Here is a 16,406-nt window from a genome sequence, read left to right on the forward strand (position 1 = left end):
ACTGACTTCCGTACAACTTTCCTCTTTGTCCCTTTCACTCTTTTCATATCATGGCAGGTCCTCTTTCCGTAGACGAGATCTTAGCCAAGCAAAAGGCAGAGAAGGAGGCCGCCGCAAAGGTCAGCTAGTGTCACAACAAGTGGTCAACGTGCTGACTCTCAGCCTCGATTCTTGTCCAAAGCGGACCGAGAACGAATTGCTCTCGAAAAACGAGATGCAGAGGTGAAAGCGCGACAAGAGCGTGAGGTGGCAGAAAGAAATGAAAGGATAGATTTCGAGAAAGCTGTAATGGAGGAGAGACGGAAAGCTGAGACTGCTCGATTCGGTACTGGTCCGTCTTCAGGACCTAATGGACGTTGTGAGTGTTTAATAACCTGACCATTCCAAGAATCGTTTCATATGCAAGAAGCTCGGCTGATCTTCCTAGCTGACAGGTATGGACGAAATGACCGTTATGATCGATACAGTGCTCCAGATCCTCGAGATGATCGTAATGGTTCACATCCCCCTGATCGGCCTGCAAGTACGAACGGGCAACAAATTCCTACTGGTCCTCGGGGTCATGCTCCTCCTTCAGCACCACGCAGTATGCAAATGGCCAATGGTAACATGAACGGATCTCATACTCCTGTGAAACCCTCACCACTGGCTAATTCTTCTACTCCTGGAAGTTCACCCAAACCGACTGTACCTGGTGATGTGGCTGTCCCGACGGAAGTGGAATTGGTAAATATCCGAGCGAGATATTTGGGACAAAAAGTAAACGAGAAAAAACCTAGGGTTAGAAAGACTCAGGATAAAAAGGTGATCTTCGATTGGAATGCGGCGGACGATACGACCGCTTTGGAACAGGGAACTTGGACTAGTGAAGTGAAAGGATTGGGACCGGGAGGTATCATGTTTGGCGGAAGATTAGCTGGGTTTGATGAAGGTGGGAAACGTAGAGGGCAACATGCGGCTGAAGATCAGTAAGTTCGAAGTCAATTTCATTTCCCTTTTCATAATGATCAGTTGAAGCTCGGTGGTCCGTGAGGAAGAAAGAGCGGTTGCTAACTTTTTAGACACGCCGATGCTTTGGAAAGACGACGAGCAGGAAAGGGAAACAACGACGATCGACATTGGTCGGACAAACCCCTATCAGAGATGAAAGATCGAGATTGGCGGATTTTCAGAGAAGATTTTTCTATTCAAGCACGTGGAGGATCTATACCTGTTCCTTTACGAAGTTGGCGAGAATCAACTATAGATCCAAAAGTTTTGAATATCATCGACGAAATAGGTTACAAAGAACCTTCTCCCATTCAACGTCAAGCTATTCCAATTGGATTACAAACCCGAGATTTGATTGGTATAGCTAAGACTGGATCTGGTAAAACAGCAGCATTCGTCATACCTATGCTTGATTATATTTCTCATCTTCCTTTACTAGACGATGATAATCGACATCTTGGACCTTACGCTTTGATCCTAGCACCAACACGTGAATTAGCACAACAAATAGAAGGAGAAGCAGCAAGATTCGCTCAACCATTAGGATACGTTTGTGTTTCAATTATCGGTGGTAGATCAGTAGAAGAACAACAATTCGCACTTCGGAATGGTGCACATATTATCATCGCTACACCTGGTCGATTAAAAGAAATGATCGACAAAAGTATGGTAGTAATGACACAATGTCGTTATGTCGTTATGGACGAAGCGGATCGTATGGTCGATTTAGGTTTTGAAACGGATCTAAATTTCATACTGGATTCTATGCCTGCAACTTTTATAAAACCAGATGACGAACAAGCTTTAAAAGGTACAGGACCGGATGAATTCAAAGGTTGGAGAGTAACTACTTTATTTTCAGCTACAATGCCTCCTGCAGTAGAAAGATTAGCTAGGAATTATTTAAGACGTCCTGCTGTTGTTACTATAGGTACGGCAGGTGAAGCTGTTGATACTGTTGAACAACGTGTAGAATTCGTTACAAGTGAAGAAAAGAAGAAATCAAAGTTGATTGAGATTTTGAGAACAAGTGGATTACCACCACCAATGATCGTCTTTGTGAATCAAAAGAAAACCGCGGATATGGTTTTAAGATATGTACATCAATCTGGAAAATCAGCAACGGCTATTCATTCGGATAAAACTCAACAACAACGTGAACAAGCTTTACAGGCTTTGAGGGATGGCGAAGTTCAAGTTTTGGTCGCTACTGATGTAGCTGGTAGAGGTATAGATGTACCTGATGGTGAGTTTACGCTAATTCTGCTTCTCTTCTTCCTTTTCCTGCCTTTCATATGTCCCTCATCCTCCTCTTCCGTCTCAGGCAACATCATCCTTTCCGCAGTACTTTCCCTTTCTAATTTCACTCCCAGATATACAACTCATCTTCTTTCGTTTTCCATTTCACATCATCAACCTTTTGACTTATTCTTACGTTCTGTTGTATCTCAAACATCACTCGTCGTTTTCGTAACACTAACGGACAGTCTCCCTGGTAATCAATTGGCAAATGAGCGACACCATAGAAAAATACGTTCATAGAATAGGAAGAACAGGTCGAGCAGGAAAGAAAGGTTTGGCCATTACGTTCCTCACTAACGATGATGAAGAAGTCATGTTCGAGTTGAAACAAGAAATTTCAAAAAGTCCAGTATCGACTATGAACCCTGAGTTGGCTAGACATGAAGCTGCTAAACAGAAGATTACGAGGGAGATGAAGGTGGGTCAAAAACTCTTTTGCTTCATCCCACAATTCACAGTCCTCAATCTGCTCTTTTCCAAAATCGATCACAGGCCACTCAACTCCTTGGTTATATACAGTATCACTATCACAATTTCCCCGATCTATTCATCACCTCTGCCCACCCGGTCATTGTGAAGCATTTGATACTCTGTCCTGGTCGTATGACCCTACGCGTTCGCTCTTGATATCGGGTATATCACTAACGAACAGAGAAAACGGGATGCAGAGGAAGATTGATCCGTCTTCATCTTCTTTGGCTATGCATCCGAGTCTTCGAAATCACTTTTATTCACTGCCCACCTCTCAGGGGATGAATGATGGATGATATGTCGTTCGAACATTGAGGTGAGCAAAGTCCATGGATACATGCTGATTATGATACTAAATCATCTTGACGTATAATATTACTCATCTACAAGTGACGAAAGCATAAGCAGGAAAGGAATGAAGAATTTACGAAAGTACCCAACTGCCTCCTACCACACAAGCGATTATGAAAGCTACCGCACTCAAGATCGGTCCATCGAATGATGCTGGGGTCGTTCTTCCTCCGTTCGAAGTGTCTTTATCGTTCGGTGATCTGTGTGAGGTAGCTGCTGCTGCGAGGGAAGTCTGATGTTCAGTCGTTTCTATTCTATCCCATTCACTTCCCCTCTCTACTCCCATTTCCCCCTTTCCTTGCATTCACTGCTTCATTTTTTCCTCTTGCTCATCATTTTCTTCTTCCTGCCGCCCTTTAGGAGTATTATTCTCCCCTATACACTCATCGTTCTCCCCACATGGATATGAATCTCACAAAGAAAATTCTCAAGAAGATATCTCAACTCACCGCCTGGGCCACATTCACCGAATAAGCACTTTCCGCGGCCTCCTGATCCACATCCGTATTGAAGAAAATATGATCAATCACCTATCTCATCAATCCCTCCATCCATCTTTTTTTCATTCCCAAATCATTGTACTCACATGAATCACGCCATTACTGACTATCCAATCCGCTCCTACGATCAAAGCCGTCACATTCCCACTAGTCACAAAAGTCCCATTCTCATTCTGTTGAATCAAGAACGGTTCACCACCTGCCGAAGTAAAATTCTCCAACAACAAATCCGTAGAATATACAACACTTCCATTTATAATATGATTAGGTAAAACTTGTTCTAATTCCGTCACACTGAAATTCATTGTACCGACAGCATGATGATAAGGTAAAAACAAAGTGAAACCTTCACTATCAATCAGAGGATCTAAAAGATTTGTATTATTAAACAAAGGTTGAGTAGGTATAACAGTATCATTTACTTTTTGAGGTAATTGAAGTACTTGATCAATAACGAAAATTCTCAAATCAGGTCCACTCAATTCTTCGTTTGTTATCAATCCGAAAGAATTTTGAATAACTTCGAAAGGTCCTACGTCTTTTAAAAGAGCTTTAGGTTGTTTTGATAATACTATAGGAGAAGAAAATCCACCTGGTAAATGATATTCTGAACCATTTAAAAAAGTTCGGACAATCGTATCGTTTGGTATGGTCGCGGTTGTGTTTGGACCCCAAACACCTTGAAGGAAATGATATGAGAATAATTGAGTGAGAAGAGTTGAATTTGAAGTTATGTTGGTTGAAACGTTTTGGTATGCTTGGTCGGTAGGTGCTAGAAAAGAAATGTTTCCTTGAGATACGAGATTGAGAAGGGAAATACCTTCGGAAGTGTTGGAAATTTGATTGAGGAGATTGTAGGTGATATTGAGACCGGCACCACTGGATAGTTTAGAAAGGTAAAAAGTGTTATAGGAACTTGTGGGGGAAATCATTACCCAAACATGGCTATGTATCGGACATCGGTGGGACTAGAGGACCAGGATGATGAGGAGGTGTGAGATGGTAAGTGGGGTCGTTTGGTGAGGTTTAGGGTGACAGTGCAAGATGATCGGGGAGACGGTGTGAAAGGATAGGGGGGCGGGGATTGCGGGAGGTGTTGAAGAGGCGGTGCGTAAATGGTGATGGAGCGATCAGAAGGAACAGGGAGATAGATGGGTAAATCCACAGAGGAAAGTCTTGAAGAGGAAAGTGAATTTTGAAGAGGAAGAGGAAAAGAAGGTGATAAGTTATCAAACAGGTGAGGATGGAGTGAAAACGACTCACGGTAAAAAATCATATATACTCTTAACCACACCATTAGGATCAGTGACAGGTACGGAAGCCGTGTTCGTTATCACAGCTGTTAAACTCTGTGTGGAAGAAACGGTTGTACTATCTATGACAGTGGTTGAATCACTCGAAGTTGTCGTTATCGTGGGATCTTGAGCTAAGATGATGGGTAAAATACCAATGAAGAGGTGAGTGAGAGATATCATCTTGTTATGCTCTTATGTTGTACGTCTTCCCTGTTTCTTCTTTCAGATTATCTGACGTTTGGTTGATCTCGTCGAGTGATTGGTGGTATATGGGAGGTGAGTGGAGAGAAGCAGCAAGTAGCGAGTGAAGAGTAGAGAGTGATGAGTAACGAGTAAAGAGTAAGATGATGGAAACGTTTACGCCCGTATCCTTTCAAGGATCTACTTCGGTAAGTCGGTAAGTCGGGGTAAAAAGAGCTGGAATGAGGCGTAATCCTACTCTACTCTGTCGTAAATGATGATCAAAAGTGGGGCATGAAAGTGGGGAAAGGGAAAGGATGACGAAAACGATCATCACTCAATTCCTACTTTTGAGACATTCAAAGGGTCTCTACTGTACGAGTACTATGAATAATTGTTCATGTCAAATGGTCAGAGTAAAATACGAGTACGAGTACGAGTATTGTTGGAATGAATGAAGAAAAAACTCAATGCCATGCGCACGATTTTCTTGTAAAAATTCTTACAAATATTATCTCCCATTACCCAAAGTATGTCATGTGTCATGTCAATGTCCAATTCCCTGTTCTCATCTCCCATCTTTCATCTCCCATCTGTCATGTCTTATGTCTTACGTCTTTTGTACTTTAATCTAATCCCACTTCATCCCCCGGCCGCTAGGATTGTTCCAAAATTGATCAGACACCCAGACAGAGCGATTCGATCTCAACTTCGAATTGGGTGTAATTGTATACAGGTGGTAGGTGGTGGGTGTAATTGTTTACAGGTGGTGGGTGGTGGGTTGCAGGGTTTTTTAATGCTGTTTTGAAGATATAATGAGAGAGAAAGAAGTATAGAGTAAAAGATTTTGTGGAAAAGGGTAGGATATTATATTCTCCCTGCTAATCGATTTTCGATAAGTTCCACCACGAATTTCCCATCGACGGTAATTTCCGTACCGTGAAACCCTTCGGGATAAAGCACTTCAGGTATATCTGGTTCGGTATAATATTCGTCGTGTCGTACACCATAATGTTTTATACCTAATGATTCGGCCGTCCAACTGTCTGTGGGGTCAGCGTGGATATCTATTCATTCATTCATTCGGTGATTCTACTGATGATTTTGTGGATCGATAAGTTTTTACTCATGATTCTGTGAACTGACAGGTTTCATATCACTTGGAAATGGGTGATAAAGAGGGTTGAAACGTTACATAGGGTAATGACGAGACCTCTCTGCTATGATTGCTGTTCGGAAGAAAATGACGGGGGAGTGGGAATGGTGAAGACAAACGAGACGATAATGAATGTGATATGAATAGAAAGGTGGAGAAACTCACAATCTCTAGCGAAACCACCTCTGTAGAACATTTCTATAACTGCGCTCCTAGGTGTACTAGGCATCCAAATGAGATGAGTAAGACCATTCCCATGTACACCAAGCATGATCTACTTTATCAGCTGCATTCTTGTGAACACTTTGTGAAGGACATGATCGATGTCAGACATACACACTGCTTGTTCAGTGGGGAGATGGGAATTCTATACGTGTTGGTAACAACTGGCTTATAAAGTGAAGGAGAAGCTCTTCAACGTGAACGGGGACAACAAGCCATTCAAGGAAAAGAAAAATGTCAACCCAACACAACAAGGGTCAAAAGCGTTGACAAGAGTCAGGAAAAAATGGAAGATAAAACACCCACCGTGGTTTTCCCAGCCAAAGCAAACTGTTCCTCTTTCGTCATTTTCTCAGCTTCAACGATATACAATTCCCAATCATTCTCTTTAGCTTTCTTCTCTAAATTCTCAACTAACTCCAAATGACTTTCATGTTTCAAATGTCTTCTTGAACTTTGTCTTGAAATATAAGTAATGACAGGTTTATAATCCCCAACTTGTTTGACAACCCCTTCTGGGACATTTATAAGAGGATGATCTGTTGTTGATGAATCTATAGAACCATAACCTTCTAAATTCCTATTCAAAATATCTTCTGATAATCCTGAAAATCGAAGGACGGTACGTCGAATAGGTTCCCACCAATATGGACTTGTAGGACCTACATGATAGGCGGAAGCTACTGTTCTTGATGTTTTTTCAGTCCAATGACCGTAGAATGCGGCGGAACGATCGACTAAGAGGATACGGTCGAGAAGGAAAGCACGATGGAGGGAAGGAGGACCGGAAGCTGTGTTTGTTTTGTAATCTCGGAAATCTTCCGGGTAGAGGAAAGAGGTGGATGGGAATAGGGCGGAGAGAAGGAGAGGGTTGAATTTGGGACCGTCGCGCCTGCAAGTTAAGCACGATGAACAGACCCGAATCAGGCGTTCTTCTCTCGCTCGTCTACTACATGCCACGGAGGCTCAGAAGAGGTGACGTGGTGCAGGGTGCAGGGTGCAGGATGCAGGATGCATGGGTTGAGAAATCAGTGCGATCGCGGCGATCTTGTCTGCGTTATGAAGCCGGTGCAGTGCGAGTATCTCACCGTGGCACATGAAATTATGGAAGGCGATAGAGAGAAACAGAGGGGACAGAGGGGACAGAGGGGACAGATATTTACTAGAGGGGAATGATGCGAGGAGAGTGAAAAGTAGACATACCACTCTTCAGAATGTTGATGCAAAAACCAAATCCGTTTAGGAGGAACCAGTGTCGTCTGACCAGTAGGAGTTATATCCGGATCATAAGTCGCATAAGTCCTCCAAGTTCCCATGAGCAGCTCAGCGGCGAAATGATAATAATGATCCATGACTGTATGTCAGGTTCTTCTGTCCCCCTTCCTCAAACACAACCTTTTCATTTCATATCCCTAAAGTCGTAATTTCCCATGATCTCTCTCAAACCGTGTAAACATCCAAAAAACTTGAAAGAAGCGAAAGACTGATTCTCCAGCAGACAACCCCAGGAGGACGGGAACATTCACCGTTACCTTTCATAGGAAACGTGAGAAGAGAGAACTCCTCAACTGCATGAGCCTTCCATGTAACGAAGTAGTGAAGTGAGGTTGAAGAAAGGGGAGGGGGAGGTACAGATGTTGAAAGGGAAAAAGAGTAAAGAATACTCACATTGACCATCATTCCAAAGCCAAGTCATCCCACTCATCCTATACACCCTATTACCCCAAAGTTGGGCAGCTTCATAAGGACTAACAAAAATGATTTCATCACCTTTCGGAAATCTAGCTTGAGCGTTTCCAGGTTCTTCATTAGCTGGTAAACCTGTTGAAATCATATGTTCTAGTAAAGGCCAATCTTGTCTTTTATCACTGTTTTGTTAGTTTTCTTTCAACTCTTTGCTTCGTTCATATCGCCTGTCTCCCTCGTCGGACATTTGATCTCAGCTCGAAAGGCTGGAATCATTTTGAGACAATATCATTCTGTCTTTCGGAAATTGAATGACCTTTGGTTCATCAAGCCAATGTTTCATCAACCCAATGACTGTTCGAGGGAATGATGAAGGATCAAAAAAAAAGTCGAAAAGTTCTATTTATTGTCTCTTCCACCTGATCACCAGTGACCAATTAGTGACCGATGGAATCTTCTGAAACGACATATGTAAGGTAAAGAAAGGGCTCTCCAAATCACAGGGATATGAAAAAGTTTTACCCCTGTATTGATTCCTGACCCTAGTCCTTTCCGCAGAATGTCCAAATAGTCACACAATCACCAAGTTGCTCCTCTTCACTCTCATATTCAATCTTCCAATCTTCCAAACTTTCATGGCTCCATGCCCGTCATCCATCCAATAATTCAGTGATCATCACTCCAATAATTCGGTGATTAACACTCCACGCCTTAAGAGAATATGACAGAGTCTCAATTCCACATGATCAAGGAACAACGAACAGACTTACGTGACGACATAAAAAGATCCATTAAAGAGATAAACCCTCTGCAACAAAGTCCAACCATGAGAATGTCCATCTAAAATGGTCATTCCACTTTCTAATTCATCATCTTCTTCTTCCTCTTCACCTCCATCCCATTTCCCACCATTCGGTCCCCAAAGTTCTTCTATATCTTTACCACCCATCATGACAGGCACAGGTCTGACACTTTCTCCGAATGTTTCTCCGCATGATTTTTGTATGGATGATTTAGAAGAAAATAAAGAAGACCATTTTGGTAATTGAGTGAATGAAGAATGTGAAGAAGGTGTAGAGAAGAGTAAGTATGAGAAAGATAGGGTTAATAGACATAAAAGTAGATCTCTACGCGTCGGTCGGAATATGGTTGAGGACATTGAACGGGATTGAGTTGGAGAAGGTGGGAAATAATTGGAAAGGAATGAACGACGTTCTACGTGTGGTGATCGTGGCGGAGAACCTGGTTGAAGGAATGCGGGGAGGGACATGGTCGGTGGGATACCACGGGGCATTCAGATTCTTTGGGGTTTTGGTCGTGGACGGAAAGGTAGAGGTTGGAGGTGAGGAAGTGGGGGAAGAGGAGGGAGGGGAAAGAAGGAGATGTGAAGATGGTGGATGGTTGTTTCTAGTGGAGGTTGTTCGAGTAAATACTGTAGTAGTTGGGAAGGACCTTGTATGATGTTACAGTACTTTCGCTGGATACGAGTCAAGGAAGAGAGCAAGAGCAAGGTGAGGACGGACGACAAGAACGGGTGCCTGAAATGCGACAGAGAGGGGGAAGGTTGGAAGGATGCTGCCCCACCCACCAAGAACTACTACAATGATCTTGACTGCGCTCAAGTGACGCCCCAGACAGCTGACAAGCGGGCGATGCACGACTGCTGGTCGACCTATCACACCCAAAGCCAGATCATACATTTGCATCCTGTATAGAGAAGGGATATCCAAAACACTGACCCGTTTCCCACCAAATACCTCCCCACTCCTCCCGCCGCAGAGAACCGCCTTACAACTTTCACTCGCTTATTTACGCTTCGGGAGCTCCTTGTCCGCGTACACTTTTCCCGCCCAGCTGATGCATCAGTGCCCACTCGGCAACAAGTGGAAGGAGGTAGACGTACCCTTCCAAACCACTCAAACCCAACAACCCGACAGAGATGGTAGATACGACGCGACGATCCCAAGGTTGATTCCAGTGTTTGTAGCTAAAGTAACTAATGGTACCGATGATGGCCACGTTCACTGTGAGATTAGCACTTACATCTCAATCCACAGATCGTCTGATCGTTGAACGAGGTTTTCTGAGCTTGATAACTCACAAACACCGGCGAGTCCACCGGCAACACCAGGACGAAGGATAACTTCTTTTGCTTGCAAGTAAAATTTAGATCCCTCCGACTTGGCTCGTTCGGCTTCCTGTCTGCCTTCTGCAGTTTGAAGATAGGATTCTGCTACGTATCTTGACGCGTCAGCATGGTTCATCTCTGTAATGACAGAATGACCAACCCCTCAGCCCCGAAGAGAGCAAGGGTCCCGGCGACAGCTCCTCCAATGATGCGTCGGTCCCAAGGTTGGTCTTTACGAGTATACGCAAAGTACCCCAATGTTCCCAAAAGACCAACGTTCACTGATCATCAACTTTCATAACCTGTCACTAAACGAAATTGCCACTCACCCACACCCATCAGCCCACCAAGCGTGCCAGGACGAAGAACGACATCTTTCGTCTTTTCCCAATAGGGGGCAAGCTTGTTTTCCACTTCATCAAATTCCTTCTCGGCTTTGTTGATTCCATCCCTTACGCTTTTCTTCTCTCGTCAGCTATCAGGATGTCGCAGATTGAGATGAGACTCACCTTCGCACGGGCCTTCTCTTTCTCCCATTTCGCACCACTCTCAGGAGTCTGAACTTGATCCTTGGGCGGAGGTTGTAGAGGCTCGGGAGATACACTGGATGTGGAAGGTTCGGGGACCTGGGGCGGGTTGAGAGTAGGCATGTCTGGTTTTGAAGCTGGTTCGAGTGAAACAGGTGGATGATCTGGGTCGAAACCTGCTGGTAGAACGTTGATCTGGGTACGTAAGTCATTCATTCTCCTAATACTATTCAGTCAACATTCTCGGATTCTTATCAGTCCTCGAGAATTTATACTGAAGTCTTAACGACAGAAGGGTTCAAGGACTGAAGTCGATTTGAGAACCCACCTTGTCGTCTGCTGTAAAGCTGGCAGTAGTTTCTCCTGCGAAATGTCCGTCTGCAAGATTCTGATCAGGTTGTGGCATAGACCCCTGTGGGACTGTCTGTCAATTTACCTCTACCACTTCAACGGTGACACTTACTGTTATGAGAAGCTACAGAAGCGTAAGACATGTCAGAAGTGATTAAAGTGGGTGGGGCTTAAAACCACACGGAGAGGGTAGGGGGAAGGGAAGGGAGGGCAGGCCATCATCCGTCAATGACGTATTGCCACCGGCTCGTGTCTTCCGGCATTCTTCGGCGTTACCTCTCACCGGTATCATGTGGCGATATGGAAAGATACGCTTTGACCCGGTATTCGTCGTCGCACGCGAGGTGGAGGATCTTCAACACCAACTTTACATGGTCCCCCATTCACAACCACTCTTTCGCCACTCGGTCACCACCATATGACCTTAGGAGGTCCATCAAGGCCTAAAAGGCCTCTCCCTTCTCCTGTAGATCTCACCACCCCGACTCCTCCTAAACAAACAGGTCCATTGGATCAATACTTTCTCTTCAAACCCGGACCTTCACCTTCTAAACCACTAGCTTCAGTGACATTGGACAAGGGCAAAGGGCGCGTTATCGACCTGACAAGCGATACGAGCTCAAAAACTTCAAAAGTATCCAAGGCTGCAAGTACGCGTAGTGCAAGTGACGAAGATCTTCCCTCCGTATATGATCAACTCGTCAAAAGCTGGTCTCAACAAGGTATAGCCCATAGTCCAAAGACTAAAGTTTCTCAGACTCACCCATCTTCTCTTCAAGCTCAATCGTACCCTCATGGTAGTAAGTTGAAGAGTGAACCTATATCTCCAGTAACCAAACGACATAAGAATAGACCTGCAATCTCTCATAACTTCGTCGCTTCATCATCTTCGACATCAGAACTCAGAAGGAAAGCCAAGATATACCCTTCGAAAGGACACGGTACCTTTCTGGATCCTCTAGAAATACTTTCTAGTGAAGGATCATCTTCATCTGGAACTCCGAGAGAACCTTTGAAAACTCTTCCAAATCCTCGGAAACCACCCTCCGTCCCCGTTTCCTCGATTTCAGTCCCGCCAGCGAGACCATCGACCAAGGATTTACACGAAAATTCAGCTCTAGTCTCCCAGGTTTCTCTTCCTCTCCTCTCTGATATCACCTCTGTCCCCATTACTGCCAGCCCGTTAAAGTCACGTCCAGGTCGGGGTGCTTTTGGAAGTCACGTCAAACGTAACAGCATGTCGCCCGGAGCACTCAAAGGGAGAAGTATCAATCTCAACTTGAGTCAAACGTCTTCTCTCGATACCAACCCTCATCCTTCTCTCTTCGCCCCTCGACGTACCACTCAACGATCAACATCATCTCTCCCTACCAAACGGAAGCGGTCGAACAAAGAACAACTGAAAGATAAAGACGAAGCCTATCATCCTCACTCGTCCACATCTGACCGATCTCAACCCTCAAAGAGAATAGAGTTGAGGAAACGGGATAATACGATCAACTACGAGATTCCTGCTCTAGATGCTGAGCAATGGCCAATCGGTCCTCCCTCTCATTCCATTAGTTCGAGGAAACCTGCCCGTAACATAACAGTGCTACCTGCACATCCCACTCCTGCACACTCACCTCTCAAAACGAGCAGTCCTCTAACCCCTTTGGAATCACAAGATGATCTATGGAGTTTGAACTCTTCTCCCGAACGCCCACCCCCTCAGGTGCCTCCGGAACCTCTCCCAATTACAAAATCAATGTTCGTCGAGGATGAAAAGGAGCGGCAGGAGCCAACTTCTGACGAACCTGAAGAACCCGTTGAAGAGGCCGATATTGTAAGTAGTCACGGTCCTTAGCAAGTTGTTGACCCACTGATCACTGATGAGCAGTTGGATGAGTTTGCAGAATTCGACTTTGCCGCTTCACAACATTCCCAACATTCGCAACCAAATACACCGTCGTCCAAGTCTATCATCAACACTTTTACCACTCCCAGATCCACTCGTAAACATTCGGTGCCCCTTTCTTCCCCACGCAAACGCCCTGCCAGGGCTTCTTCTCATCCTGCTCTTACCCCAAGCAAACTCGTCTCCCATGCTTCCACTGCTCTGTCACCACCATTGCGTTCCCCCATGGTCGTTATGAAACAGAAAACACCCATGAAATCGCATCATCGATTGCCCGTCGTTACTCACGCCGTCGAGGAATTGATGGCCAAAGCGGAGGCTGAGGCTGCTGCCAGAGTCGAGCATGAAGCAAGAAAGATTGAAGAGCGTCGTCGACGGATGCAAGCTTCTAACCTTGACGTTGCCGTAGATACGGAGAAAGACGAACCATTAGAAGAAATAAATTTATCTCTCACTTTCGCGTCAGTCTTTCTTACTTTTTCTTTGCTGAATGCTGATTTCACAGATCGAAAAATGAAAAAGAGATTCCATCAATTGCAGAAGACTTCGGTCCTTCTCGTCGGTCAACACGTGCTCAAACAAAAAGTACAACTCCCCAACCCCAACCGAAAGCAATGTCTAAACCTAAAGTTTTGACCGATGGTGACAAGTTTTTCCGAGCTTTACCACGAGCAATACGTCGTAATGATCCAGACGCTCCATCTAGAACTCTGGACATACTTCGTGGATGCGCGTCGAGAAGAGAACATGAAGTACCTTATCCCACACCGGATTCCGCTGAAGGCTCGGGAGATAGTTCGGATCTGGACGAGCATGAAGAGGTAGATCTTGATGCGATGGAAAAGACTTTGGCGGAGGATGCCAAGGTCGACGTGGATGTTTTAAGGAGAGTGAGAGATGGTGCGAAGGAGAGCAATTCGCGCAGGGAAAGTATGGATGGTTGGGATGGTTTCTGGGGACCAAGAATCGAAACGATGGTAGGTGATGTGAATGTGGCTCAAACAAAGCTGACGCTCAAGGAGGTGGAGAGGAAATTGATAGTCGCTGAGGAGGTGGTAATCGATGGTGATGCAATTGAGGAATTGCTCGTGGAAGCTATGAATGCTGATGGTGAGTGTGTTGTCGGCGCTCTGTAAGAAAACAAGTTTGGAAGTTGATGAGATAGATGTACCCACTGCAACTTCACTCATCACCTCGAATGTAGTCGTTCGACTGGCCAATCCTGGTGGATCCTCATCGCGCGATCCTAAGAAACTCCTGTTGCTTGAATGCGTGACCGAGTGGCTCATCACGACTGGTACGTGTGCTTTCTTGATCTGTCAGGAGAGAGACTGATACGCAGTATTTGCCACCGAGGACCCGTACTCTGCACTTGCTGTCGATGCGCTGTGTCATGTCTTCAGTTTGAACGTCTACGGTCATATTTGTTGCGACGATGAATACAAACGCATCATCGACGTTTGGCGTGCTCTAGGAGCCAAAGCCGATTACCTCATCACGGACGACTTTCGAGACGAACGTATGGAAAGCGGTCTACCCGCCCGCCTTCCCCTGGTCCGTCTGGCTCGTGATGCGGCGTGTCAACGCATATGCGAGCTGGTTTCATGTACGATCAGGTATGTTCATCGTTGTTTGACAGGTCGGAGATACTCATTCATAGCCGCATGCCACCAGTTCCTGAATATCATTGGCTTACGTCTGGTCTCATAGCTTTGGCGGTGGACCGAAGTACCTCACAAGCGTTACGAAGGTGCATAGACGAGACTTTGGCAAAAATATGGGATATATGGTCAGAGAATGATGAAGTGAGAAAATTTCAATTTGCTAAGATCTTCGTTGACTTATAAGGACGGTTTTGTCGCATGGGACGCTTTAGTTCAGATCCTGCAAACTTCAATTCCCAAAGAAACATACCCTGTTATACTGCAAGCCGTAGGTCAGAGGAATGAAGCTAGCTGCGAAATTGGACAAAGAATCGCTATGGATTTCTTGCTACCGGAATGGCCAGAGATATTCCCCAAAAGCTGTTTAAAGGTGCGTAATCCGCCTGGCTCATTTTCGATGGGATACTCATAAAATAGTCAATCCCTTGGGCACCTCCTATCCAGATACTACTTCATGCAGCAAAAGAAATGTATCAATCCGTCCTCTCATCTTCGACCGATTGGGTGGTATTTGAGGGCAAATTATCTTATCTATCTGTTGCGATGGGGAATATGGACGCTTTGGTAGCTCGATGTCCTATGGATATGGAATTAGGGTTGCAGGAAGCATTGGAGAAACATCCGATCATGGAATTGAGAGGGATTTTAGTAAGAATTCATGGAAGGATACGTGAGTTATCATTACCCTTTCCTTTCCTTCATCATCTTCTTCGATCAACAATTTGTCACTCTTCTTGACATTCCTTCCTTGCTTTCTCGTTCTCTTGACTCTGTTGACTCGATTCCTGCTTTCTTGCATGATACTCACTTTGACGTGACCGAGTTTCTCCTTCACAACAAATGCATCATCTGTACATTCTTCCAATCTACCCACTTGATTGGTGGACTCTTTACCCGTAACATGAACCACCGGAACGGTTTCCCAATCAGATTGGTTCCGCGCCGTTCCTATGTCTTTGTTAGGTGTAAAGCATATCATTCACTTGATTCATGTATGAAACAACTGCTGATTTTTAGGAGAAGTGCCTGAAAAACTATCCACTCGACAGATATCTGTTGGAAAAATCAAAGCTCGTCTATCTCAAATGACCCTCACGCTAAAGATGAGACTTGAAGATTCTGCTAAACGATATCGTAGGACACTCCGACCGCGTCTTGGTCCTTCCTTAGAAGAAGGCTCAACGGGCGGACAAACGAGATTGATGTTCGGGGCGGACAAGCATTCAACCTTATCCGGGACCTTAGGAGACCAAATCAGGAAGTAATCAAATGCATAGTGGGTGGAAGGAAAAACTATCATATGTATGATATAGTCATGCCAGTAAATCCGCCCAATTCCATCCAGCCATCCTCAATCGCCAAAATGACACATCGCACGGAAAGCCCCCTTCAGGCACTTTTACGTCATTTTTGTCACTCGCCACAACTCTCACGTGCGATATCAAGTTCTGGACCCTGCCATTCTATTCTATTCTTTCCTCGTCCATCCCTGCCGTACGCCGTTCACATGGTATACATACATCCTACATGATATACATACTCCCCCCATGGCCAAACAACGACGCCCGTCTCACTCTACGTTTCTCTTTCCTCGCGCCCAGCCCCGCCAACCATCTCGATTTTTACATACACAGAATATACATACTCTTCACACTGTCAAACAAGCCTTTGCACAAGTGCACAAGT

General features: G+C 44.9%; 5 protein-coding genes across 5 annotated transcripts; 2 read left to right on the forward strand and 3 right to left on the reverse strand.

Annotated features, from left to right (window-relative positions):
- Positions 1 to 50: 50 nt before the first annotated feature.
- On the forward strand, positions 51 to 3,015 carry TREMEDRAFT_38519 (uncharacterized protein; the record flags this gene model as incomplete). Its single annotated transcript, XM_007003869.1, has 5 exons — positions 51 to 119; positions 163 to 364; positions 428 to 968; positions 1,062 to 2,236; positions 2,478 to 3,015. The coding sequence occupies 5 exons, from the start codon at positions 51 to 53 to the stop codon at positions 2,867 to 2,869; spliced, it is 2,379 nt and encodes a 792-aa protein (XP_007003931.1). The 3' UTR covers positions 2,870 to 3,015.
- A 172-nt stretch (positions 3,016 to 3,187) lies between these two features.
- TREMEDRAFT_61581 (uncharacterized protein) lies at positions 3,188 to 5,089 on the reverse strand (the record flags this gene model as incomplete). Its single annotated transcript, XM_007004040.1, has 4 exons — positions 3,188 to 3,346; positions 3,564 to 3,644; positions 3,701 to 4,493; positions 4,878 to 5,089. 4 exons carry the CDS (start codon positions 5,087 to 5,089, stop codon positions 3,188 to 3,190), a joined length of 1,245 nt encoding a protein of 414 aa, XP_007004102.1.
- An 867-nt stretch (positions 5,090 to 5,956) lies between these two features.
- TREMEDRAFT_61582 (uncharacterized protein) lies at positions 5,957 to 9,102 on the reverse strand (the record flags this gene model as incomplete). The annotated part of the gene is made up of 6 exons (XM_007004041.1): positions 5,957 to 6,135; positions 6,411 to 6,519; positions 6,774 to 7,359; positions 7,671 to 7,821; positions 8,136 to 8,335; positions 8,924 to 9,102. 6 exons carry the CDS (start codon positions 9,100 to 9,102, stop codon positions 5,957 to 5,959), a joined length of 1,404 nt encoding a protein of 467 aa, XP_007004103.1.
- Positions 9,103 to 9,962: 860 nt separating this feature from the next.
- TREMEDRAFT_30239 (uncharacterized protein) lies at positions 9,963 to 11,302 on the reverse strand (the record flags this gene model as incomplete). Its single annotated transcript, XM_007003848.1, has 6 exons — positions 9,963 to 10,177; positions 10,255 to 10,394; positions 10,442 to 10,562; positions 10,611 to 10,746; positions 11,137 to 11,228; positions 11,272 to 11,302. 6 exons carry the CDS (start codon positions 11,300 to 11,302, stop codon positions 9,963 to 9,965), a joined length of 735 nt encoding a protein of 244 aa, XP_007003910.1.
- A 275-nt stretch (positions 11,303 to 11,577) lies between these two features.
- Positions 11,578 to 15,985, forward strand: TREMEDRAFT_61584 (uncharacterized protein; the record flags this gene model as incomplete). Its single annotated transcript, XM_007004042.1, has 10 exons — positions 11,578 to 12,984; positions 13,039 to 13,517; positions 13,562 to 14,033; positions 14,076 to 14,166; positions 14,222 to 14,353; positions 14,399 to 14,672; positions 14,717 to 14,861; positions 14,905 to 15,090; positions 15,138 to 15,390; positions 15,738 to 15,985. 10 exons carry the CDS (start codon positions 11,578 to 11,580, stop codon positions 15,983 to 15,985), a joined length of 3,687 nt encoding a protein of 1,228 aa, XP_007004104.1.
- Positions 15,986 to 16,406: the final 421 nt, after the last annotated feature.

Source organism: Tremella mesenterica (genome assembly GCF_000271645.1).
Source record: "Tremella mesenterica DSM 1558 unplaced genomic scaffold TREMEscaffold_4, whole genome shotgun sequence".
NCBI lineage: Eukaryota > Fungi > Basidiomycota > Tremellomycetes > Tremellales > Tremellaceae > Tremella > Tremella mesenterica.